At 39.5% G+C, this 27,110-nt stretch overlaps 2 protein-coding genes across 8 annotated transcripts in view; one reads left to right on the top strand and one right to left on the bottom strand.

Moving 5' to 3' along the window:
• Positions 1-982: 982 nt before the first annotated feature.
• smyd4 (SET and MYND domain containing 4) lies at positions 983-8,743 on the bottom strand. 2 transcript variants are annotated; one of them, XM_046040746.1, is made up of 10 exons: positions 8,507-8,741; positions 8,039-8,183; positions 7,484-7,573; positions 5,839-6,847; positions 4,799-5,050; positions 3,069-3,271; positions 2,773-2,920; positions 2,558-2,674; positions 1,346-1,469; positions 983-1,169 (listed from the first exon to the last, which is right to left on the bottom strand). In XM_046040746.1, the coding sequence occupies exons 1-10, from the start codon at positions 8,641-8,643 to the stop codon at positions 1,046-1,048; spliced, it is 2,349 nt and encodes a 782-aa protein (XP_045896702.1). In that variant the 5' UTR covers positions 8,644-8,741; the 3' UTR covers positions 983-1,045. The 2 variants fall into 2 exon arrangements, 1 of the variants encoding a protein (XP_045896702.1); XR_006823249.1 differs by lacking the exon at positions 983-1,169 and having other exon boundaries at positions 2,759-2,920; positions 8,507-8,743.
• A 416-nt stretch (positions 8,744-9,159) lies between these two features.
• LOC123962964 (replication protein A 70 kDa DNA-binding subunit-like) overlaps positions 9,160-27,110 on the top strand; it is a 40,003-nt gene continuing 22,052 nt past the window's right edge. For 2 of the 6 annotated variants that reach the window (XM_046039470.1, XM_046039471.1), the window contains exons 1-10: positions 9,186-9,293; positions 9,846-9,893; positions 10,477-10,546; positions 10,809-10,917; positions 11,001-11,092; positions 11,184-11,282; positions 16,971-17,214; positions 19,211-19,313; positions 19,437-19,505; positions 21,704-21,896. In XM_046039470.1, the coding sequence (XP_045895426.1) occupies positions 9,261-9,293; positions 9,846-9,893; positions 10,477-10,546; positions 10,809-10,917; positions 11,001-11,092; positions 11,184-11,282; positions 16,971-17,214; positions 19,211-19,313; positions 19,437-19,505; positions 21,704-21,896 (1,060 nt within the window). In that variant the 5' untranslated portion in view covers positions 9,186-9,260. Of the gene's footprint in view, positions 9,294-9,700; positions 9,720-9,845; positions 9,894-10,476; positions 10,547-10,808; positions 10,918-11,000; positions 11,093-11,183; positions 11,283-16,970; positions 17,215-19,210; positions 19,314-19,436; positions 19,506-21,703; positions 21,897-27,110 lie in introns of those variants that run through there. The other 4 variants (XM_046039466.1, XM_046039467.1, XM_046039468.1 and 1 more) reach the window with 4 other exon arrangements.

The following is a 27,110-nucleotide window of genomic DNA, read 5'->3' as shown; positions in this document are numbered from 1 at the left end:
TAGACTTGTGGTGACAATCAGCAGGAAGCTGCCCTGTGGTGCCTTACAAGTTCACCGTTACACGACTCAGCTTCCTCTCCAGCAAGTTTTTTGTCTTGACCTTTACTTTCTGTAAGCACGTATCCACATCTGTCAGATTGGCTTCCCTCCAGATCCTGGTGATGTCTAACTGGCAGATGCCTCAGAGGTCCCAGCTGTGATTGAGATTTCATTGTCTTTGCTTAACATCAGCTGTCCTTCATCTCTGAAAACCAACAAACCTCTAGAGCAGACCACACAGTGACAGGACCCCTTATTTTCTAGCTGTTTATGTGGCACGCTGGCATTTATTCCTCATCCACCGGTTACATAGAAGGTTACTAATTGATTACAAGTTGAGAGAGGGGGAAAAAACAAAAACCCTAACATAATGCTTCAATGGGCTCATAAAGACTTTTAAGCTGAAGGTATAAAGGTCTTGGGGGAGATGAGGTGGGGACTGTAGGTTCAAGAGTTACATCTTGCTTTCCGGCCATCCAAGCATGAAATTGAATTTGTCAGTGGATAACTGCTGCCACCTAAAGGTCAGATGACTACCCATGTGTGCGTGTGGTATCTAACGGTATTTGCAGATTTTATAGATAGACAACTTGCAACAGTGTAAACCATTTCTTGACCGCAGTCATGATAAACACACACGTTCACTTCAGTTTCATTTAGAGGAGTACATTCGACCTGGAAGCACCTGGTGGATAAGTTTCCTCACGCTGCAAGACTACCACTGAAGCATGAAATTAAAATTATTGATGGATACATTCTGACACCAAGAGGTCAGAGAGCCACTGTCAACTGCATGTGTGCCTGTGGCCATTTAGTAGCTGTGCAGACTCGCATATCTCTTCTGAAACGGTATGCATAATACTGTATGTCAGTAGATACATGTCCACACACACACACACATATATATATATAAATGTCTGAAAACATACACAGAACATTGCTCTGATTTTGCAGTTCAAAACTGTGATTTTATTGTTAAGATTTTAACTCTTGTGTAGCAGTAAGACTACACCTGGAGACAGTCCTCCATAGCTTGCAGTTCCTGTAGTTCATGACAGCGAGGGCCACAGTGAAGGCAGAGGAGATGTCTGACCTTGGGGATAACAGAGAGAGCTGGGTCTCGGGCACCACTGGGAGAAGGAGAGGAGAAAGACACAGAGCGATTATTTCTACTAATAATGTCTGTCAAAAACACAAAAATAGTAGGACTACAGTCAGTATTAGCTGTACAGTGGCATACTTCATAGCAGACATTGAAAACAGCACACCCTGAAAATTTTCCTCTCTGTCAGTACAACTTACTCACCCATTGAAGTGTAGCTGAACTAATTTAAAGAGCTGTCGACCCAATTCAATGCTGTCTTCTCCGTACTGGGATCCAATAGCTACAGCGCTTCGCTCCAGATGGGAGGCTGCATTGTTCCAGTCCCCTGCAGGAACAGCAGAAAAGAAACAAAGCAGTAAGAGGACTGAAACATCTTGACAAGGTAGAGCTAAAGGTCAGCATGATTTATTTGACACCCCTTGGGGTGTGTGAGAATTCTGGTTTCTTGGCTTTAGCTATATATCTGAAGAAACATGTGGCCAATCATCACTGTGCTGTGTTAGTGCTTCAGAGCACCAGTATCCAATATGGTACAATGTTATGAATTAGTTCTTCTTTCATGCTTTAATGGTTTTCTCTACTGTTATTTTGAGTTGTGAAAATCTACAGAGTGCACTGGTGGGTTAGAACTAGACCTTTTCAGGTGGCAAACCTCCAGAACGTTAGCATTAATATGCTCAGCCAAACGGTAGGGATGTCCATAGTGCATCTTTATCAATTGTTTGAAACTTCCATTGACAGTAAAGTTGGTATTGCTAAAAATATTTGTAAGAAAAGCTGAATATTGGAATACAAAGTTTTCTTAGTTTAAACTGTTGTAAATATGATCAAACTAATGTTATCCCTTTGTGCATTTGATGAAATGATTAAATGAGTGTGATTTTGTGGACGGGGCGACACACACACACACACACACACACACACACACACACACACACACAGTGAGGTAAGTAGGACATCACAAGAAGATAATCTATCACCCAAAAAAAACACAGTCATGCTGTTTTGTTGCACCACCACACACATGAGCAAGCCTGGATGCACTATATATGACTTTTCAATATTTTTATTGCACCATTATTTCTATTTATTCCTCTAGATATGCAATCAAAACAAGGCTTTTATTTCACTTCAGCGGAGACAAATCTATGCAGAATGTTTGGTTGATTCTTCTACTATTAATAGACATGTAAAACTTCTGGGTGGGATTGTTTGTGTGGACCATTAACCCAGTTTTTATGAAAATATATGTTGATATCCTGCCAACAGAACTGAGCACAAACATGACCTCTCCAACTCTGCTAGTGAAGGTAAATCTACCTAAACAGACGGGCACTCGAATGCCGCATGAAACAGTAGGGGTGCATTAACCACACGGCTCATATGCAAATAATCAAGCTTTGTTATTCTCACCCATTGTAGCATATGCTCTCGCCGTGGCATCTGACAGCTCCCCCTGTAGTGGGTGTGTCCCTGCAAGGATCAGTCCAGACTGACACTGAGTCCTTCTCAACAGTCTCAGAGCCTCATCTAAGGGAGAGCAGAAGATTAACATGGAGATGTTACAGAGACCTCCTGAACAAATGGCAATGAGACATTAATGTATCTGCATACTGTATCACAGCCACCTGGCCTCTCTCTCTCCATGAGGTCCACAGCCTTCTCCAGGTTGACCCTGATCTCCTGCAGCCTGTGGCTCACTTCAGCTGTAGACATAAGATGACCACAGGATGACTGTGAACATATAAATCCTGTTCCTCTGTCCTCACTGCTTTTCTGAAAATCATATAAAAGGTCTCAAATCATTAAGATGGAACAGTAGTATGGTAAATCTCAAAAAAGGAATTTATCAATAAGAAGTACAATTAATCATGAATAACTGTAAAAAGAACAACAATCCACAGAAACACTGAAGTACACCTACTTTGAGGGAGCCTTTGCACTTGCCACACAAAAGTCCAGACTCATGTAGTCTGCCTCCAGCATCTGACCAGTGCTGTCTACCTTCTGTACCCTCCTCCTGCTCCGGCTGCTGCAGAGTGCAGGCCTCGCACTGACACAGGAAATAATACTGTTCCTGCAGGAGACGCCGGCGTTCCTGGGTTGCCATCCTACTGCTATGAGGACCTGGGGGAGAAAGGTATAGGGGTTGATAATAGCACAACATCACAAGTTACTGTATAACGCACAAGATGAAAAGTAAGTAACAACACTGCAAACCGGAAGCAATGACACACTGATTTTAGTGTAGAGTTCTTTAAATGCTGCATATCAAAAAGTAATGATGTTTTAGTAATGATCATAGAAGCTGCCAGAGCATATTTATACACAAGAATTTTGTGAAAATATAAACAAAGGTTATCAGTACATTTCACACAACCAGAGCTCTTAAATAGTTCATGCAATATAGATCATTTACTGGGATGCAACCTTTAAAGGTTCAGTGTGTAAGTTTTAGTGGCATCTAGTGGTGAGAGTTGTGAATTGCAACCAACTGCTCACTGTGCATTCACGCGCTCCTTGAATGGTCCCATTTCCCATTAATTCTATTGGCATTCCACATTCATTAATATAATATCAGCAGTGTAAAAAACTTTGTACCTTTTCTCCCTGAGGTTGTACATTATATCAATTTAATTTCTAAATACAAGGCGCTGAAAACTGTCAACATAGTGTCCTCTTTTAAAATCTTTATGTAATATAGATGTCTGTGAAGGTTCTCAGTCATCCAGGTCATAGTTATCCAACGAAGGTTGAGGTCAAGGGCAACTGGACTTAGTAGAAGATACTAGAATACTCTGCCATTTCACCACCAGTCAATCAGAACTGAAGAAGTCTCTTAGATGAGGGACGAAACGTCTTCTAGTATCTTCTACCAAGTCCAGCTGCCCTTGACCTCAAACTTCGTTGTATATGTAGACTACCTCTGGCAAAGATTTATTATTTATGTCTTTTTATATATCTGTATACTGTTCTGTATATCTCTTCATCTCCACTATTTGTCAAAGTTTCACTTCTCTTGTTACTTTTAATAAAGCAGACAACTACTACTACTGCTTCTTCTCCTCCTTTGTACGTATTCAGCGTAGTGACAAAACACACTCTGTAGAGCAATTTGTCCGTTTGGGCTACTGTAGAAACATGGCGGCGCAACATGGCGACGTCCATGTAAGGGGATCCACGATGTATGTAGATAGAAATGGCTCATTCTTAGCTAATATATACGTAATTATGTAAGGTCTTTATACACCAACAAAAACATAGTTATGTACATTATACAGCATTTCTGTCAATAGATCCTTCCAAATATTACACACTGGACTTTAAACAATACAAACAAAAAGTCAAAAGTAACGACAGTGAACGATATCCAATACAGACAAATCAAACTAATTAAGTTAAACCACAAGAAAATGTTCGTCTAAGTGACTTGCAACAAAGGATACTCAATAAATCCTATTCACATGAAACATTTGATAACTGACACATTCCCTCCACTTCATTTCTCTCAGTCTTCAGGACAATGACTTAACATTACACTTATCCAGAGAGCCTACCTGTTTTGCTATGCTCCCATGTATCTTATGAAATATGTCAGCACCTTCACGATCCCTTTACACTTGTTCAACTTTGAAAAACGATGCATTTCCTTACCATAGCAGTGAAGGATCTCTTGGCCAGGAGTAATAACTTTGGCTGCTCTGACAGTTGCTATGACTCCGTGGGCTGTGCTTGTGAGCTCAGCTACGCTCTCGCTGAGGTCTGCAAGCAGATCTGAATTTGTTCCAGTGCTCAACACCAGGCTGGTGTTGGGACAGCAGGAGTGATTCAGAAGACTAATAGTTGGAAATATCGCCGTAGCAATGCGGATTTCCCTGCTGGACTGCACTGGCGAGTTTGCTGCTCCTGTGAGATGGAAGAAGTGGAAAGTGAAGGTCATTATGCAACTGAACAAGAACAAGAACATTCATGCAATTACTGAAAAATATATAATTCTTCTATAGTGGATTGTCCCACAGTATAAACATGGATAAAGTTACAGTAGAGCTAAATCAATCACCAGAAAATTTATCAACAACAATTTAGTTAAATGCCCTAAAATCACTGGTTCTAACTTCTCATATGTCAATGTTTGCAGTTTTCTTAGTCTTCTATGATAATAAACTGAATAACTTTGAATTCTGGACTCTTTGTCGGACAGAAACAATCTTAATATGTCAACTTATCCTCTGGGAACTTACGAAATCTTACATTTTATAGACCAAACAATGCATTGATTAATGAAGAAAGTAATTGTGAGCGTGATCGATAATGAAAATACTTGCGGACATAAATCACAGAACAATTCAATCCTTAATTAATTTCATTCTCACTAATTTTAACAACACATGGTTGATAAATAAAAGATCAAATTATAGAGCTAGAAGGAGAAAAGAAAAATACAACTTTGCAAAGTCATAACAATGCAAGTTGTCCTCTGAAAATATTTCTTTCAGGTCTTTGAGGATAAAAAAAAAAACCTTTTAAACCTGTGGAATCCTCTTTAGTTGTGACATCCATCCCTTTTCATACTGATTTACTCAAAAAACAAACTGCTTTTATGTTTCGGACCTTGAGGCACAGTTAGGATTTTTTATTATGCCTAAACTTGAGGCAAGGTGATTACACTTGTGAAATCTGTGTGTGTGAGTTACCCGTATCTTGCAGCGTGACGATTGCCTGGGCGTTGCACCTCAACTGCAGGACGTGCCTCAGAACTGCACTTCCCAGCAGCCACAGCTCCGAGCTCCAATTTACGATACCTCCCTTCTCTTCTGGTGAGAGGCCGTTTGCCCCTGAGGGTCTGCTGAGGTCCCAAGATGCAGGTGGAGGTCCTGCCTTGCTGAGCTTTAGATAGAGTGTTGCTACGGTAACCGCACACAGGAAACGCAACTCGGGGCTGTGACGATTCAGGTGGTGCAGCAGGTGAAACACGCTCAGGTAAGAGTCACCGTAGTATGAAGTATGACATGGATAGGAATCACTGGACTCTCTGTTTTGACAGCTTGACTCTGACTTTGTGTGCTTGTCTCTGATTGCATCCGTGGCCATTTGGATGTTTTTTAACCCCGCCTTTAGTGTTACCCTCAGAGCAAGCTGTGACATCACACCCATCACCGTCAGATCTGCTCCCAGTAGACACTCCCAACGGTGATGTTCTTCCCAGGCATCTCGCTGACAGGAAGTTGAACAGTATCGGCTGTAACTGCAGCCCTCACACGGCACAAGACACAGCGTCTCAGTCAAACACCTGTGACAGCGCCTGTGCTCCATCCCAAACAACTCTCCTCTCTCTGTGTTCTGCCTTCCTTCCTTCCCCTTCACCTCCTCCATCCCTGGTATAAGGACACAGCTGTATGGCCTGTCATTGAGGATCACCTCCCCAGCTGCTATTCTCTCTGCAGCCACCAGGTGTCGACCTTTCTCCAGGCTGAAGCCAACTGCAGCTTGAGGACAAATCCCAAATTTGAGAAGTCCAAAAGATGCCTTTTTTACTCTGTCTGGACCTTTATGACTTTCTAAGGCAGGATTATGATGAACCTCTTTTACCTTTTGATCTACAGACAGGTGCTTGAGGCTCTGTGTGCGGCGGTCCTCCAGTTTGTGTAAAAGATGAGAGGGATAGCCGTTAATTAAAGCTTTGTCAATGTCATCAAGGGATTCCTGAGGGGTGAAAAAAAGAAAGTTAAATAATAAAACTGCTTTGGCATATTTCCTTATTTATGTGCTCTCACCGACAATAATTGGTCGTCCCACCCCCAACCTGTCAGACCTCAACAGTAAAGCCACCAAACACAAAGCACAGACTATTGCACACAACCCCAGTCAGTCACCCCCTCAACCCCTTCTTCACACTGCTTCCAGATACAGGATACAGGTCTCTGGACTGGAAACAGGTCTGTTACAGCAGAAGCTTTGATTACTGCCATCGCATCCTTAAATGAAGCTTCCCTGCGGTGACTGTTATGTGTCCTGTGTATGCTGTATGCTTACTGTATGTATATGTATTTTGCTTGTGAGGCTATGTACAGACTGTACAGACAAATTTCCCTTGTGGACAATAAAGACTATCTATCTATCTATCTGCTACATTTTAATGATGATAATGTTTCCCTGCAGTATCCCTGCAGTCAGGTGCTGTTCAAACTGATCACACAATGAAAACACCATCTGTTAAACTTCCACAGGCTCATCTTCAGTCCACTCCAATAAAAGCACAACTGGTTCTAACAGGTTTTGATGATGCCATAAGTACGACACTACCTCATTCTTTAAACACTGAAGATGGCACCATCTCACCTGATAGTGCTGCAGATGGTAGAGCGCAGCAGAGCGGTTGGCATAGCACAACGACAGCTGCTCCGAACGTTGGGGAGCAAAACATATGCCCTGTCATGACAAGAGACAAAGAAGCTGGATGGTGATGCATATTAATTAGGACTGGCTGGCATGCCATGTTTAAGGAATGCTGTTTTATAATCCCAAATGCATTTCTACATTACTGTTCTCAAAATATCAAACAATATATATTTACAGTACTAGTATTATTTCCAGCAGGTTTTTACAACTTTATCAGATGACTAACGTTTACTATTGTAGTGCATCAGAACTACATTAAATGTATTGGACAGCCTTCTTCTACTGATCCCATAACTAAAAAAAATCAACAGTAAAAAAACCCACCAATGTAATAAGATTTTTTAAAAGTCAGATACAAATCATACATAATCAAAAGCTTGCTAGCATTTTAAAAGGAAAGGTGGACTTAAACACAATCCAGTGTTTGATTGTAATGTGTTGAAGTTTATATTTTCTGGATCATATGGAACAGTTAGAATATTATTGTGACTTCACCTGTGAGTAGTGCAGAGCGGCAGCTGTGTAGTCTCTGGTCTTGAAACTAGAGTTGCCCCTCTCCCTGCATTTGGCTGCTTGCTCTGTGTGCTTCTGTACAGAGTGTCCTGCAGAGATTGACTGCAGGAAGTCCAGATCATCTTGGCTATAAAAGAGAAATGGATACCATTATAGAAAAACCCTCTCTATGATCAACAACTAAATTAGTGCCTCTGTGTTCAAAATGTTCCCCAGCAGCAGAGAAGTTGGGTTTATTATTTACAGACCAGTTCCCTGGAAACTCCTGTTCACTTTAGCCAAGTGAATATAACTTGTAGTTCCATCAAAAACAACGCTATGTCCCCAAATGTTTGATTAAAACAGTCCATTTGTAATGATTGATGGCCCAAAGAACTTTATTTAGAATTTATTTGGAAACCCATGAGCACTAAACTACAGAAGTAAGCTAAGTTAGCTAGCTTTACTCACGTTGTCAGAGTTAGGCTACATTTGAAAACATCATCTATTTCAAGCAGGGATGTAAAATGTTCCTTTAGCTCAGGGTCGAGTCCGGTCCATTTCTCTGCAACATGTTCTTGCCACTGAGGACACGGAAGATCCATCATGAACTATAACTGAACCACATAAGCACCGAAGGGCAGTTTTTGTTTTGTTTTGAGTCCGTGCGCCAGCTAGCAGAGGTCAGAGAACCACAGTCAAGTTAGCGTGGGTCAACAAGGAGTTTCCGACTACAACCTTCAAAATAAAACCCATACCCTAAAACCCTGTTGCTCTCGAAGGAAAATCAAGTAGGGTTTAGCCTCTTAAATCCCTTATAATGCTTTTCATGAGGCTTCTTTTGCTGTGAATGAATTACTCACAAATCCAGACGTTTATGTCAGTTCACTTTACCTTACGTTTTCAACCTGAGCTGAGCTACTTTACATTACATTTTAAATTACAAATGTGGTGTCTTTACATTTCTAAGGTTTAGAGTGACGTGAGTTCAATCATCTATCATTTTTAAAAAATACTTCTACAAGTGCTGTGCTACAAAATCTAATTTACTCCTTTATGTTGAAGGCAGACATTATGCATATCCGGTTAAATATCTTTTGACAGTTGTTTTGCAGTTTCAGAAGTATTGCCTGTCTCGTTTCTCTCGCGATAAGATCCTTACCTTTAACAGCTGCGCAGGAGAAAACAGTTTGTTGGTTTTGACTAACCACTTTACCTAAGAGACATGAGTGTAAAACTCACACAGGGCGCAATTCGCGTAAGCATATATATAATATAACGTTATATATATATATATATATATATATATATATATATATATGTTGTTTTTTGTCTGGAGTCGATGTCTTGATGCTGGATAGCAATGTAGCTAGTTGCAGCTGCTAGCACCGTGAGCTAACGAGATTTAGTGGTGCAGCTGCATCAACAGTAACGCTAGTACCATTACAGGAACATTGTTGTTTTAAATAAAAGTCTGATTGTTAGTTTCTGTTTTTATGAGGTAAAAGAAATGCAGGCTTGTTTAATTTATTTAAATGTTAACGCATAGCAATACATTAGTGATGTGGTTAGACTTCCCAAATACTTGGGGTCCAGCAGGTAACGTTAGTTCATGGGAAACAACAGGACGGTGTGATCAAGTCCAGTCCACTAATGCTTAACATGCTAGAGGCGGTACAAAAATGTTTGTCACTTCATTAATCTCCAATTAATATTAGACTGTAACTTTGCATTAGCACCATGTTAATGTGATGGGAAAGGATGGGGACAGGCACTAGATACTAACAAATCCATGTGTGTTATTGTCTAGGCCCTGCTCACCGGCTCGGAGTTGAAAGATCCCGTGCTGCAGATGCTGGTAAGTGCATTTAAGGAATCCACTTGACCAACCAATCCAGCTATATTGTATTTCAGACTACACCATAGAAGTGTGAAATATGGATAGATCCAGGCATGTTTTAAGACATGCGTTTAGAATAATATGTTATGTCTTAAATGGGTTTTCCCACATTGTTGCCCCTCATTCAAACATCAGTAATCTCTGAATATGGAAATATGTGGGACAAAAGATGTCTCCAGTTTTTAACACCTAACCCTACTCAGGGCATCCAGTGGCCTAGTTGTTAAAACCCATACCATGTACTCTAACCATTGCTGTCAATGCAATTTCCTGTCTTTATCTGTGCTGTAACTATTGAGTATGTAAAAGGCAAAATTACAAAACATAATAACAATTTAACGTTAATATTACAATTTGAATAATTGTGTCCTCGCATGGTGAAAGATGATTATATGAAGATTATTATTGTTAAAATGACTTTGTTATTGTCCTCTTACCCAGGGCAGTTGGAACTGTCAACTGTCCAGTATCATGATGAGCCTGATACTTTAAACCTTTGTTGTTTTGCTATAAAATCCTTCCTTCCCTCTGTGTTTGTTAGAAGATTTGTAAGGTCGCTGCAGGTTCCAGGTTCAGGCTCATGATGAGCGATGGTCAGCACTCATTGTCTAGTGAGTATCTCGCAGTAGCCAGAACACTGTCAGACTGTGGTTTTGGTTTGCCAAATGTACACATGGTCTCTTTTGTTTTGGCAGCAGGTTGACAGACAAATATGTTATGTCCAACAATGTTAATATCATAAAAATGTCCAAAAGCAGTGCTAAGGAAAATTTGTAACTCAGAAGATAATCAAGTAAACGTGGTAGATACGTCTGTTGAAATATTTTTTTCTAAGATGTACATGAATATATTTGGATATGTATGTGTCTGTAGCATTCCTGCTGGCCACACAGTTACACGATCTGCTAGAAGAGAACCTCCTGGTTCCCAACTGCGTGTGTAAGTTGAAGAAGTTCGTCACCAGCACATTGGCAGATGGCAGGTATGTGTTTACCTCTTTCCTCTCCCTTCTTTCGCGTTTGCTGCATGTAATCCCCTTTAGCCTTATTTTTTACCTTCCTCCAGGACTGTGGTGACTGTGATGGACATGGAGATATTGCAGTCGGCCGAGGAAACTGGAGGCACGATTGGGAATCCGGCTCCATATAATAGAGAGGGTATGGTTCTTCTTAAAAGGCGCATGCATTAAACTAGAAGCAGTAATAAACAGCCTCAGGAGGTTTGTTATGATGTTTGTTCAACTTGCAGGTAAGACGTCCTCACCACAGAGCTCACCCTCAAGTACCTCTGTTCCAGCATCCCCTCCATCTGCTTCAGTACCTGGACCCTCCTATAAGAACAACAGCAGTGAGTGTCCTGTCAATCATTTTTATAAATCTTTCTCTTGTCCTCTCAGTTATTACACATGTATGCTATGACAATTAATAGTGCTATGATAATAATAAACCTGCTATTTCTGATACTTTCTTTTGTCAGTTTTTGTCAGCTGGGACAAGTTTCATTTTCCTGACCGTTGTTTATCAGTCACTGCTTGGCACAAGTATCTTCTCATGCTAGCGGCTTCTCATTCTCAGCAGCAAGCATAACATATAACAAATCTTGACTAATGTTGAGCAGTATCACAGTTTAAATAGGCTATGCATTCTGAGTATATTCTACCTGAGATTTTCCAACTAGAGCAAAAGGAACAGCAAGTTCCACTTGATTACAACGTTTTCTACAGCCAACAAATTAGATGACTTTGTCTTTGATTTATTGATTACGGCACTGACATTTTTGATATAGCAAAAATATGCAACAGCTTAAACCTTTGATTTTAATTTACAAGTGAGCAGCATGGGGCTGATTAAGTACATGCTACCAGTCGTCATTTAGTTTAAAAAAAAATTTCGTGCCTTCCGAATCAGTGTTTATGGTAGTACCAAAAATATATGTGGATGCTCTCCAGAGCCACTGCCTGCAAGGCATTCGATGTCTGAGTAAATCATTTTTAAACACAACAAAACTATTTACCCTCAGGCTTTCAGTTCATGGATATTACATGTCATATAGATTAATACTTCTTATTTGGAGTGCAGATTCCAGCAATTAAATACCTCACCAATATAAACAACTTTTAATTTCTTCATTTAGCAAAGTCAGACGTAATGAGCATTAGGGCTTAGGGCCCAACCTGAAAACAGTTTTGTCGATTATAAGTCGCAGAATTTATTCTTTAACTCCTGAAACGTTGTTCTCAAAGAGGACCAAATCATATTTACGAATAGTAACAAGTCATCAGGGAAGCGATTAGGGATCGCTTTTAAGTAATAACTAATTCATCAACGGTTTGGGCTCTGTGAAATGTTAGCTTCTAAGTTAGATAATGACTTATTGTGTTGTTATTTTTAACAAACCTCTGCTCCTCAGAGTTCATTTGTTAGTCTCTGATTTTAACATTTAAGTGTTTTGTTGATTTGTTTACACCAGTCATTGCCATTGTGGTAAGAACCGAATGGCAGTTTCAGCAGAAAAGGATATTTTAGGAGTTGGCTAGATTGTGGTTATTTTAGAGAAAAGGGGAATAATTTGACAAACCCTCATTTTACCAACAGAGGGAGCCATGCACCCTTTTAAGAGACTGGTGCTGCTGAATGATTTGCAGTCCTCTCACTTGTGTTTCTCCTCAATACTGTGGGAGCCATGATTTGGGACCAACAGAGTCTTTGTTGTTCAGTTTTCACTCTCATTTACCATACTACACTTTAACCAGCACTATGGACTAAAAAGTAAATATTGGTTTTCTTTCCTTTTGATATTCATGGCATTTCAGTGTTCAAAGGCAGTAGTCTGAGCGTGGGTTAAGAACTAGAAGAAATGGGATCATAAGGCACAGCGTGATTTTCCAGCCAGTTGAAGGTAGCCACAGAAAGTGCCAAATTATTGGAAGGCAGTTCCTTCAGTTTAAGTGCCCTATTTTCATATCACATTGTGCACTTCACGATCATATTTTACTGCTCAGCTGTCAGAGCGGGAAACTATCTTGTTGCCCACTGGCCACTGCAGCGTGGAGAGTCCATAACTCTCACTTTTCACTCTTTTACCACCAACCACATATTTATAACAAAATAGGACCTCCAAATTATGGTTGGCTTTCTGCCAAAAAGTCTGCTGCCATGTATCATGCCTAAAATAGCCTGTGTTTTATTGGCTCTACTTTTATTAGCTTAGCCTTTGTTTCACTCTGTTGTTTTATACCTCAGATTGCTCTCAGCATTGACCTTGATTTTGTTATGTGGCAGAAACATACCAGTAGTCCTCCTCAGTTGAGGATGTAGGCGTGTGGGTGGATAATGAATGCTTGGTATATATTGTGTTTGTGTATGTGCAGGGGGGTGTGTTGTGACTGAGGGAGCTTGTGTGGGCCGATGGCTCCTCCAGTTCATGGCTTCATGAATATTGTGTTGTGGACTGAATTCCCTTGTAGCGATGCACAGATGGAGGGAGGGAGAGAAAGTCAACTAATTTGACTCAGCAAAGATGAGGCTCTGCATTAAATAGTTCACCAGGCTCTCTTTGTATCCTTTGAATCATGTTACCTCAGAGATTTCCCGCCAGATACAGAAAACCTGCTGCTCTGTTTAATTGTTCTGTCGATGAAATGGTCCTGCATTCTTCTTTAACGCCAAAAAAATAAGCCTTCTAAAAGTCTCAAAGTATTTTCTCCTGCTGAATGTGGCCAAGTGTTTGATTACTTTTTCAATATGTTGTAAATTGCATTTTCAGTAAGTCAATAAATTTGTTTGCATTCACAAGATTGCTAAATGCCACAAATTGAGTGTTTCCAATGAGCTGTGGGCGATGTAATGACCAGGGAGGCTGCTGTTTATTTGAGGACTGAAGTCTGTGAAGATCCCCGAGTGCTTCCATTTGGCTAACATTGCTCCTTTCTTCCTTTGCTCGTGTCTTTTCCTCCTGTTGTCCAGCGTGGATGCGAGAGAGAGAGAGAGAGAGAGAGAGAGAGAGAGATGAAAAGATGGAGGAGTTGTATTTACCAAACGACATCCTCGCTCACTCCAGTATCATTTTAACGAGGCAGCTACTATTCATGATTCACAACATCTCAATGGTCCTATAATGTGTAGAAATAATGAAAAAACAGTTTTAAAGAAATCACCTGATGCCTAATAACTGCTGCTCCCATATTAAAGATCTATTGCTGTGTCAGAGCATGATTGAAAAAGCAGCAATAGACAAATACATTTGTTTATTACTGAAAGAATAGAACAGACAAGCAGGAGCACGGAAATAAAATCAGCCAGTTTTCCGTCTCATTCAGGCTCAGGCTGGATATAACATGACTAATAATAACCGTAACTGTGCAGCTGTTTAGGACAATCATTTTTCCTGAATAAGCCAAGATACACTTGGAGCAGGAAAGACTGATGGCTGATGGAGAAAATTTGTTATTTCTATGATTCATTCATGATTGAGATTCAGAAAGACATCCAATTATTTTTATTTTCTGGATAAACAATAAAAAATTGTTGAATCTGCCGTTGGCGCTATTATTTGTTTCTACAGGCAGTTTGCACAATATACAGTCCTTCACTCATGAAATAATATTAATATTACAATATTGCCGTTTCTACAACAGTTCATCGGCCCGCCTCTTTACTTTCCCATCTGATCAGCTGACCAATCCCTCAACAGAATCTGACTGAAACGGTGTTGCTGTCCAGATAACAACTTCCACTAGGATACACCTGTGGTTCCTCGCTCCTCTCTCCCCACTCCTTGTCTTCCCTGAGAGGTATTTAAAGATCGGAACATCTCTGATTACGGCAGACCTTGATCAATTTCCTGGTTACGGGTCAGAGGACAGAGGAGTGAGGACAGGATGAAGCATAATTAGCTGAATGGAAAGCGAAGCCTATCACCTCCGGGCATCCTGTTCTGTAGTGAGCCCTGACCTTTGATCCTCAGAGTTGAAGGATGTGGTCAGAGAACATTTTTGCTCTGGTGTCAGCAGAGTTCGAAGAAATAAGCATATGTTTATAATGATTTCAGCATGCCTTGTTAAGCGGTGTCAGTCACAAGTGACATCATACTCTGTAAATAAAAAAAGCATACAAATTTGAGTCACAACACTGATATTCTGAAATGTTTACACTTACTGCTGAAGGTCTAGTTGTTTTTTGAGTCAAAGTTCATGACACAGTAGTCACAGGCAGTTCTGTGTTCCCATTTAAATATTCATCAGCAGCTATCCTTGAAATAGACTACCTTCAAACTGCTTCGCAGATAATATTTAAATTCCATAAAGAGATCTGCACTTGCTGAAGTGCAGTTAAGAAAAAATTCATTATTCATCACTAACCATTCTCTGCAGGTTTCCTTTGTCCTCACAACTCTTTCCCTTTCCTCCTCTTCTCTCTCTCATAAACACACACACACACACACACACACACACACACACACACACTTTCTCTCTTTTACAAGCTTCCTTATTCACTTTCTCTATTTACTTCTTATTTGCCTGTCTATATATTTTTGTCTTCCTACAGTATCCTCACCACCAAGCGTTCCTCACAAACGGGGGCTGTTGAAAACAGTATCTGCATACATATCAGGACTCTGTACTGATCTTAATCACAAAAAATGAGGATCCTTGATGAACCTCTGTGCCCCTATCTTGCTCTGTTCTTCACCCTCCCTACCTATCATCTCCCCTTCTCTTCTTTCGCTACCAGATCCTTCCCTCTACCACTCTATTCGGATAGCGTGTGTATGAATATTGATGTTAATTACCCCTCGCCTGAAAATAGCGGTTCAGTCTGTGATTTCCCCAAGGAATTTGCTCATGACACATATACACACACACACATACACACCTGCAGAGAAGGATATCACAGAAGTGAGTGTTTGTTGTGCTCCTGAACAGGAGCTTAAGTCAGGGGAGTGCTCTCTGTGGAATTGCGTCTTTTTATCCCTGACAATTCTTCCCTCAAATGTTGTTACTCAATATGGCAGATCATTCATGCCAAAAAGAGGCATAAAATATATTTTGACAACAGCCAACTATCCAGCCTGAATCACTGCTGATAGGGCTGATGCTACTTTATTGTGGGAGGTGAGATAACACCTTGTGATTCTGTGGGCTGGTCCGGACTGTTTAAGTTTGCTGGCATTGTCACTTGTGAAAAAAATAAATAAATAAAGCCGAGAGAACTTATACTTAACTTTTTTAGTAGTTATGGAGTTTTATTTGTATGTGAGAATTTATATTAGGTCTGAGATGAGTAAGTGTACACCTATCCAAGGCATATAATAACGTTCAGGGGTCAAAGTACATGTGCATCGTTTTCTTTCAAATATTACACATCAAAGGGCCGCATCAAAGTACATCCGTAAAACAGTTGCCACTGAAAGGCTCAGATTGTTATGGTCAAGTTGCAGTGTGGGTAATGTAAGCACCATTATTAAGTAACTGTCAGTATTTATACTTTTTCTTGTAATTGCCCATCATGGATGTGACAATGTGACATACTCTTAATTGTTTAATCTCATAATATATTAGTGACAATGACATGACTAAGTACAGTATCAAGTATTTGGTTCTCTGAGCAGTTCTCACAAACAAATTGGCTGTACCTATACACATATTTGTAGGGCTGTAGCTCACAAGTATTATCATTATTGATTAATCTGTTTCAGTTTTTAAAACAAATTGTCTTAAAATTTGTCAGAAAACACTGTAAGATACTCATCACAAAATCCCAGAGCCCAAGCAACATCTTCAGTGTTTGTGTTGCTCGACCAGTACTCTAAAACCCAAAGATATTAAATTTACAATGAAAGAAAAGAGGGAAAAAAAAACAGCAAATCCCCACAGCCTAGAACCTGCAAATGTTTAATGTTTTTGCTCATAAATGACATCTATTACCAAAATAGTTTTTCACCTCTGTCAACTAATCAATTAGCTAATGTTTCGCTACTAATTTGCCATTGTGTTAATTTGAAGTACTCCTATAAGTATCTCACTCTGTTTCCCAGCAGCCCTTTTTACTCCCAGAGGACGTGGAAGAGGTTTTGTGGGAAAGTCGCCCATGAAGGTGTCGCCGTCGCCGTCGCCCATGAAGGTGTCGCCGTCGCCGTCGCCCATGAAGGTGTCGCCCATGAAGGCGTCGCCCATGAAGGCGTCGCCCATGAAGTTTTCACCCATGAAGGCTACCAGCACTTCTCCAGGTCCTTCATTAAAAGTGATTCCTATTGCCCACCTCAACCCCTACCAAAGCAAGTAAGTTTTAAGTAAGTGTGCATCCATGTTTGCATGTGCTTGCTTACATAAATGCGTATGATATCTGTAAAAAATTTTAGACACGACTTAAATTATGTAGTCAATAGTTATAAAGCACTGAACCTGACTTAAATGTATTTCCTCCCGAATTCCAGACACACACTCTACTATATTCGTTTCTGATTTCATTTTGATTTTCTTCCCCCCTCTGCTCATTCGTCAGCTAAACTACACTGAACAAACTGTGTACATTGAGAAAGTCTCAGAGCTTTGAGTTCAGCTCATGATGAATGGGGGCAAAAACAAACATGTTGTATTTATAATTTTTTTCACTGTATTTCCTCTCATGTTGTGACTCTGCTTGCTGCCATCTCTGAGTAGCACTTTGGGGCATTTTGGAAATGTGTGTACCATGTGTTTGTGCATGCATGTGTGAGCGATCATTTTTTTCTACATCAATGCAAGTGGCTCTGGATTTGTGCGTGTGCATGTTAGCCAGCCCATCTGCATGGAAATGAAATGAAATGACCGATCTTGCCTCAGAAATAGACACTTTAACGGCAGGTACTTCTGGGTCTTTATGGTCTGCTGCTGAGGTTTTGATTCTGTTATTTGGCCTAGTGGGGATTTGGCCAACCTCGTTTTTTTCCCTCCTCCTTTCCCTCTCACAATTTCTTTACCTCCTCCAGGGCTCCATTTTACTGCCATCCTTTCCCCCCTCTCGTTTCCTGTCATTTAATTTGGCTTAAGTCTCTGTCTCTGACCTTAAAGTTGGCCACAAAAAGACAAGAGAACAGCATAGCAAGATACAGTTGCCCAGATTGGAGCAAAGCTACCCCGTCAACTCTCTCTCCATGTTTGGGCTCTGACAACATAGCCCTGTTTGAAATTGCAAGCTGTAAAGATAACTGTGCCTCTAGGTGTTGTAATAAACTGATGACTGTTCTAACTTTGAAGTTAGGGAGTACCTACAGTGAGTAAAACAGATTACTCAGCAGCTGTTCTTCTATGTATGTTTGCGTGAAATGAAAAGTGCGCCTGTGCGTCTGCGCTTTATACAGTAGATTATATAGGGGTGCTGTGTATGTGCGCATGGTCTTTTATGGCTGTTTGCATGGCTTTCTCATCCCATTCTGCTGGTGTTAAGTAATAGCATCTAGAGCATAGTATAATTGGCTTTTGGCTGCTATAAACCTTGGTGTAGCAGTCTTATCCATACTGAGCAGGGGATGGGGTTCACTCTGGGCCAGCAGCTGCTCTCATGATAGGGGATTTAATTGCAGGCAAAGTTATGGTATGAATATCCTCCACTGCACAATTATCAACGCAGTCAAAAAGCTCACTGCTGCATAAACTGCCGAGCTTGGCTGGCTGTTGTTAAAAACAGAACAAGAAGCATATTTTAAATGCATCCAGGAGTTGGCAGATGTACAACACCTAGTTCACTCTTTGAAAAGAAAGTTGCTGGAGGTTTTTATTTTCTTTCATAGAACTTTTAAAAGACTAAAAAGACACTCATCCAATTTCCTTGGGAATTGTTCTTTTGCGCATTTGTGTTTCACGTTGGTGACTGATGTGAGCTGAGTTTGGATGCTCATTAACAAAAAAGGAAGCTTTATTAAAGTGTCTCTGCAGCATTCTTTGCTGTTTGCGCTGACCTTTAGACTGCAACTCCTTTAGTCAAGTTTCAAATAAGTGTGTTGGTCAAACAAAACTTTTCTTGCAACTATTTTTTAACAAAGGGTATATATTAAGTGTTCTGTATGCATCCCCATAAAAGAAATATGTTGATGAAAATTGAAAATGAAAACATGGAAGGCATTCATGTAACGTTTTGGCATTTGGGTATGTTTAAGGTCACTTTTGAGTAAGGTACTTTTAAGTTTAAAGTACTGGAATTTTTTTAGCATATTCTGCAATTAAGGTAGTTTTATTGACATATACTTTGAAAGTGCTGAATCATTACTACATGATTCTCCTCTGTGTATATTCCTAGGTGGACTGTCAGAGCCCGAGTCACCAACAAGTCCGCTATCCGCACCTGGAGTAACTCTAGAGGAGAGGGCAGGCTCTTCTCCTTTGAGATAGTGGATGAGAGTGTGAGTATAGCAGCGCAGGGGCCTGAATATCTTGTTATGTTGCATGCATAATGTCGCACATGGCTGTTTTTCATTTAATCTGTGAAACGAAATGTTACTTAAAGAAAATGTGCCGGTCACCAGGGAGAAATCAAGATCACAGCCTTCAACAACGAAGTGGACAAGTTTTTCTCTCTAGTGGAGCAAGGCAAGGTGAGCAGATCCCACTCACCCATATCCATCCTTACTTGAAGTGATAAGAGCTTTTTGGGAACTTGACTTAAATATGATAACTTTTACACATATTGCACATTGCCAATCTCTTAGAATGCTGCAAGGAGATGTTTGCGCTCATTCTTTTAAAAGTATCCCCCAGATGTGGTTGCCATTTCATCACTTTAAATGAAGTTTATTGAAGCCCCATTTGAACAACAATGAGACAATATTTAAAGATATATATATATATATATATAAATTCACAAACTACTTGCAGAGTAAGCCTTAGTCTCAGGTGCCTATTTTGTATGCACATAGCACCTCAAACAGATGTATCATTGGTAGAATAGTGTGTAATAAATCCTTCTGCAAAATCCTCTCGTGCCTGCAGGACTGCTGGCCAATGAATGAGCCGAAGGCAAGTATTAGAGGATTTTGTGGAAGGGATTTATTAAGTCACAATTTACTGAAATATATATGTTCGAGACATATTGAGCATTTAGGGGGATATATGAGGCCGCAGTATGCTGCTGGGAACGAGAAAACTTGTTAAATGCTTACCTTCATTGTATCAGAAATGGCTGTCAGTCTCCATGGAGGATGTGTTTATAAATTTAATATAATGTAATATAATATATTAAAAAATATATATAAACTTTCTTAAGCAAAAAAAACAAGCTGCTGAGTACTGCATTATATTCTGTTTGAATTGTCATCAGAATCACTTTATATAAATAAAGACAATTCTACCATAAATTGGTGCAGAAAATGTCTCCAGAATGCAGGAAATTAAGGGTTTAGTGCTCCAAATTTTCTAGGGGACCCCCATTTATAAATTTCAGCATTGAATATTTTTTCAAAATAGTGTTAAAATATCTTCTTGTCTTATTCTCGTGAACCCAATATTGTAAATTTGTATCGTCACAGCCCTAATTTGAACCCCTATGTCCCCACCACTTTTCAACACAAAGTGATGTCCTTGATTCATATCAAGTACAAAGACACCCCAAAAAGCTATAGTGTGTTAAATATTAATGTATTATAATAAAATCTTTTATTAAATTCATATAACTTTTGTAAATTATTTTCTAACAGATTTTTCATTATATGGCAGTGAAGTTGGTATTAAATTGCATCCTAGGTGGTATTAACAGGGTCTTTAAAAGTCTTAAATTTAACTTTAGGAATCTTGGAGGTACCCTGATACGGGAAGTCAAGTTCTCCGTACATATTGCATTCAAGTGGTTAAACTAATAAAAACACCATTAATAGAGTGACAAAAAGTAAAATGTCATACGGAGTATATAGATGCATGATGATGAATTACGACCAGTCTCAATGAGCAGCTGAAAGAACCAACCTTGCTTTATTTATGCAAGATAAAATCATGGTCTGTGTTGTTTGTGCTAAAATGGGCGGTGCTCAGTCTGAACACCCAGAACATGCCCTATTGCATGTACCTGTATACCTGTGCAATTACAGACAGATAGAACACATGTTAAATCTGTTGCTCAACTCAGTCTGGCCCACAGAGCTTAATAACTCAATTAACCCTGGCCATCATTTTGCTAGTCACACTGGCTCAGGTATCAGCCACTGGCAGTGACTTCCAACACAGCCCCAGATCCAATTTGTGCCCTCTGCCCTCCAAAGATAAATAAAGGAATGAATCCATCCTCCCTTTGTGATCTGAGTATTGACAGAACAGCGAGTGGGTGTGACTGCCTCTGACGGCCAGAATGCTTATCACATTAGTTTCATGCTCCTATCTCTGTGTGGGGTAAATCAGAGAGAGCGATAGGAAGGGAAGGGAGTAAGCCAGAGAGACAAACGTAGAGGCAGAGAGAAAGGATAATGGAGAGTTTGGAGAGTAAATGAAGAAGTACGCCTTGCATATTGAGTTTAAATTGTACTGTTTAGCAGACTCGCTCTCAGCTGCTTATTTTCTGGTGAATTAGAGAAGTGATGGGGCTGATATGACACCACCTTTTAGTTGGACCTGAAGGTTTTTCCATTCCTATTAAGAGGTTTTGGTGTAATAGAAGCTGTATTGTAATCATAATTTCCCTTGCAGGATCAACAAAGTGGTCGCCCAATTTGATCAGTCATAGTTGCTTCAAATTCACAGGAAATGACCAGTCTGATTAGGTCTAATTTTATAATGCCAGCACACCATGCTTGCCCATTCTCTGTAGGTGTACTACATCTCCAAAGCTACACTGAAGGTGGCCAACAAACAGTACACCACACTGAAGAATGACTACGAGATGACCCTCCACGCTCATTCATCCGTTGTGCTATGTGATGACAGTGTGGGCATCCCCTCAGTGCACTGTGACTTTGTGCCCATCGCAGAGCTGGAGAACAGAGACAAGGATGCCATCATTGGTAAGAGAAGAAGTTTGTGAATGAGACTTTATTTGTACATTTCTGCCATTTAACCAATAACTCGCTCAGAACAGTAAGTGAGCAGGTAGGGGCTTAGTGACAAGGACAGTTAGGGGACAAAGGCAAAGGTAGGAGACGTGGTTGCTCGAGTTTTTTAGCTTCTCAAAGCTAGACTACATATCCCAAGTTCTAGTTTTGCAATCATGACTTGAAAACATTAATAATCAACTGATCCAGATAGTCATGTGTCAAACCAATCAGCGATCTGTGCTGAGGGCTCAGATAATGACATGACTCGCTCTGTCTCCAAACTTTGTGAACAACCACTGAAACACAAGGTGTTAAAGATGAAAAATGTGAGAGGGTGATTCACCAACTGTGTGGGATATTTTATTGCTACAAATGCATTCAGATGTTCATTTTTGTGGCTAGATGAGAGATTTGACCACATTCCACAATGGCCGCCATGTACAGAATGTCTGTTTTGAAAGCAGACGCAAAGACAAACAACGGCCCAGTGAGTGTTGTGTTAGTCCAGTCAGGTGAAGAAAAGGTTCATGTTGATATCTGTGTGAAGACAAGAAATGTCAATAGTCTTTTGCACTATGGCTTACTTGGTTCTGTGTCTCTGTTAAGAAATGCCTTACCAGAACACACTGGGCCTCATGAAAGAACATTTTCCTATTTTTATCCTAAACCTCTCAAACTTTCTCTTGTGATGTTTCTTGTACGAGTGTTCCAAGTCGGATTAACCAAACTCTCTTAATTGCACAAACTTGGACAACAGCCGGTCGAATGCCACCTGTTCATAAGGAGATGCGCATATGTGACATTTGGCTGCCTGTTCAGTTTGTTCACAAAAATGTTACCAGGGAGGAGAAATGAGAATTTTTTAAACTGTTGGAGCTTCAAATCAACAGATGAAAATATAAGTTTAGCGTTAGAGTTTAGTGTTAGAAGTAGTTTTAGAGGACACAAAACAGGTCTATAGTACTATAAAATATTAATAGTGCAGCTGTCAAGGACGTGTCATTAGCGCTCTGCTGTGACAGTAATAAAGACTGAAAGGTTTGAGATGAAGTTAATTGCTAAAAAATGTCATTCTAAAGCAAAGTGCTCGATAAGTGAAAGGCCGTCACGTGACAATTTAGATGAGAGAATGTGGTAGGTGATGTGTTTAAACTTTCTGGTTCAACAGAGAAATATGCTCTATATCAACCTGTAAAGACCGTGACAGCATGAGAGAACTATTGAACAGTAAATGTTTGCGTGGCAAAATATGCCAATAAAATCTACAAAAACTCTCTGAATTGGCAGCTGTGATGATGATAATATTGTAAACAGAATCTTCATTTTGCATTACATTTTTTAATTTTAATTAATGTCTATATCCTTTTTAAACTCTAAATACATTCAGATTAAGACATTATGATATTAAGTGAAATTATTATTAAAGTTTTTTCCCCTGTGGAGAGTCACACCACCTGTACATGTCCCGTATGTAGCGTTAGTTGCTGCCAGCATTAGAAAGAATTGGGTTATCAGCTAGATCATCTTCAACTACTCAGTCAACCCAGGCAATTACGTTAATAAGTTATACATAATATGTTATAGCTATAGATGGTAAAAAGATGGCTCATAGATAGTCATGTACAGCTATTATAATACGTCATAACAGAGTCAGAGGGAAGGTTAATTCAGGCGTACAGTAAAGAAGAGAGATAAAAAGAGGATAACATTCATTCCATTGTTTTATGAAAGTTAGGTGCCTTCTATGCCTGACGGTAATGTCTTCTCTCTGCAACTGGTAAATTGGGATGGTCGTAGTTGAGATTGGGGTTGAAATTAGTGATTTAACTCTTGTCTGCTCAATTTTATATGTGAGGTAAAGCACAGGTATGACAGTGATGTGTATGTAATTGTAGCAATAAGGTTCATTTTTAAAAACTACTCTTGGTCTGTATGCAAGTTGAAGGGTGTTTTGAGCCCTGTCAATTGACAGGCTCACATTAATCATTTTTTTATCATTACTTATGAACAGTGTTGGGGAGTAACTTGTTACAGGTAATGTTATGTTATTGAATTACAAAATAAATGTAATCGTAATCTGTTACAGTTAGTGGGAAAAATTAAATTACAGTTACTTATGAAAATGTTCATGATTACATTGGGGTTATCTGAATATTTTCTGTAAAAAGCCAGGCTGTATGTTGAGTACTATTCATTTTGTTGCTTCTCATGTTTTTCACGTGCCTAATGTCTTCCTTTGCTATTTCTAGCTTCAGCCGTTTAGTAAAGCTTGATGCTATTCTGCCTGTTAAATTGCCTTTCAAGCCGTCTTTTGAAAATGGTTAACAGTTGAAAACTTTCATTAGAAATTTAGAAAAGTAATCAAAGCAATTTAATCAGTTATATTACTTTGAGAACGTAGTTGAAATAGTTTAACTACTATGACCTTTTAAATAGGTTACCGATTACAAGTTACTCTATTACATTTCTAAAGGAAACTTCCCAACACTGCTTATGAATAGGGCTGGATATCACTTAAAAGTTTTCAATATGAGCGTGGATTCAAGATGAAAAAGACATTTTTTTAATATAACTTACTTTTGAGGTATACAAATATTTTTTCCTTCAAAATCCGATGTTTCTTCTAACAACACAGGCAAAAGCTGGCAAATGTTAAATGATGTTGAAATGCAAGAACCCATACAAGAATTTAAACTTTAATAAGTTAGCCTTAAATTGTCAACATGTTTAATTTAAATCTGGAACTATCTGTACACAGCATAAATTAACAAGATTTCAAATCTGACCACACATCCAATTCAGTACTTGACAGTTTTTGATACTTGGCGTTCAATCACATTTCAGTCTGCAAAAAAGCAACACCTTTTCAAAACAAGGTGACTATGTGCTATATAGGAGTCTAACGTAATGCAGCATAGCTACAGTGGAATTTAAAGAGCACTTTCACGCTAAATCTTGTTTGGATGAAAAGGATTCTGCGCTGACCTCTGTGGGTGGAAAGGTTCAAGTCTGTTGCATTTCTCACGATCAGCACAGGTCGCTGTGGTCTCTTGTACTGTGATTTTACATTGCACAATTGTACTGCACAGGGTCAGCAGAGCATACGGCAACTGCTGGATGGCAGCACAAGCAGGGCTATTATTTCTATTTTATGTGTTTACATGCCATATTAGAGAACAAATTAAAGGTCGTAAACAGCATACTGTAACCTACTCCGTGGAGGATTCATGCAGCTTTACATCCAGAGTAGTAATATTGCATTGTTATTTTAGTGTAAACTGTGAGAAGCCTTGAAAGCCAGCACAGCAATACACTACACAGTTTAGAAATGCACTGAGCAGTTTACCTGGAGGAGTGTGTTTATGTTGGTCACAGAGGGGCAGCGTTACATGTCCTGTGTGTCATCTGTTGTCTCTGCATCCCCTTTCCCTCTCCACTCCTCTCTCCCTGCTCCTTTGTTAAATAAGGGATTATAACATGGTAATGAGAACTGTCAGCCTGTTCCTGTGGTGATAATGGAGTTCAGAGGTGGATGACATCGTCTCAATCATAATGGAATTAAGAGGGGCTGAGAGAGCACAGAGAGAGCAAGGGAGGAGCGAGGGAGGAGAGGGGGGAGAGGGAGAGTTTAGAAAAAGCTTAGCAGAGGTAACAGACAGGTGGATGAAATTCAGAGAATGACTGGTTTGCAAAAACTGTCCTGTAATTCTGTCCAGTCATTTTATTTAACGCATGGGCGACAGAAACTTAACCAATACAAATGTCATTATTAAGCCATTTAAAGGTACCCTGTGGAGTTTTTTTTACCACTAGTAGTGCTATGGAGCAATGTTTTTATGAGTGGGTCTCTGTTTTGTTGTTATCGTTTACACACACAAGGACACACAATATCTGCTGACTGTGTCGCACTATTCCACTGATTAAAAAATGCTTCTGTAGCACCCAAAGAAGCCTAGCAATGCGCCAATAAAGTGAAGGAGGGAGAAAACTGGAATTTTGAAAACATGAATGTAAACAATGTACAATTTAAAATGTTCAAAAATCGCTGTGCAGATGTTTTATTAATAAGGAAATGCACACATTTGCCAGGTCCCAAGGATACACACAATGTAAACATAACAACAACATTTGCGAGAAAACTCCAGATGATCCCAGTGACTGCCTTTTTGTTACATATGAATGAAAATTGGTTGTAAGACTGTTTTATCAGAAAAACGAGGCACATCAATGCTCATCATGTGATTGCCATTGTTTGATTTGTCATGTTTTTTTTTGCATTTTATAGAAAATTGTACACACCATGCAGTCTGTGTAACCCTATGTGATAGCACTGTGATGCATTAATCCTGTCTTTTTACACAGTTCCCTAATTTATCTGTATTTGTTTCCTTTGTTTTTTGTAACCTTGTGACAATCCTATTTGTTGAACAATAAGCGCTTTATAAATTAATTTGACTTGTTCTGATTTAGTGTTTGATATTAGTCATGGTAGGCCAGGCTCTTCACCTTCTTAGAGCTCAGCGGCGACTGCTCCTCAGTGCAGTAATCCTGAATGAAGTTTTTAGGCCTTGAGCATGACAGGAAACATGAATGAGGAATGAGTGTGTTTGTTGTGATTTGGAGTGTGGGCCTGGGTGTTAGCCAGCCTTTTATGACATTTGTGTCAGTCTGCTGTGAATATCAGAGCGGTGTCAACTCTCTGTCTTTACTGCTTATGATGTGTTACCACTTCATATCATGTAGAGCAGGGTTATTCAATTACAAATTGAATTGGGCCGGATTTTAAAACCTTTTTTTTTTTTTTTGCCTTTTTTATGGCTGTGGTAAAATAGCAATGTGTTTGTTTCACTTATTTTTTTTATTGTTTAAAAACATTTTATATAATTTGTAGTCTTTGTAGTACATCACACAGTACACAAACAGAATAAAAAGAGCTATCATTGCACAGAACCATAACAAGTGGCAATAACAATGACCGATAACAAATGCATATGTTTTAAATCACAAAGACGTGTGATTAGGCATACCCTTGTTTACGCATCCCACAATATGTAGGCTATAGTTACACTGCTGACATGACTTTTTGTTCTGAACAAGAGCAGTGACTTTTGGCTTGTAAGATTCGAAGAGTGCTGTCAGTCAGGGAGCAACGAGACTTACTTTTTACTGTGTATGAAAAGCTTG

The sequence above is a fragment of the Micropterus dolomieu genome, linkage group LG23 (assembly GCF_021292245.1).
Source record: "Micropterus dolomieu isolate WLL.071019.BEF.003 ecotype Adirondacks linkage group LG23, ASM2129224v1, whole genome shotgun sequence".
NCBI lineage: Eukaryota > Metazoa > Chordata > Actinopteri > Centrarchiformes > Centrarchidae > Micropterus > Micropterus dolomieu.
This window is presented reverse-complemented; position numbering and strand designations above follow the sequence as displayed.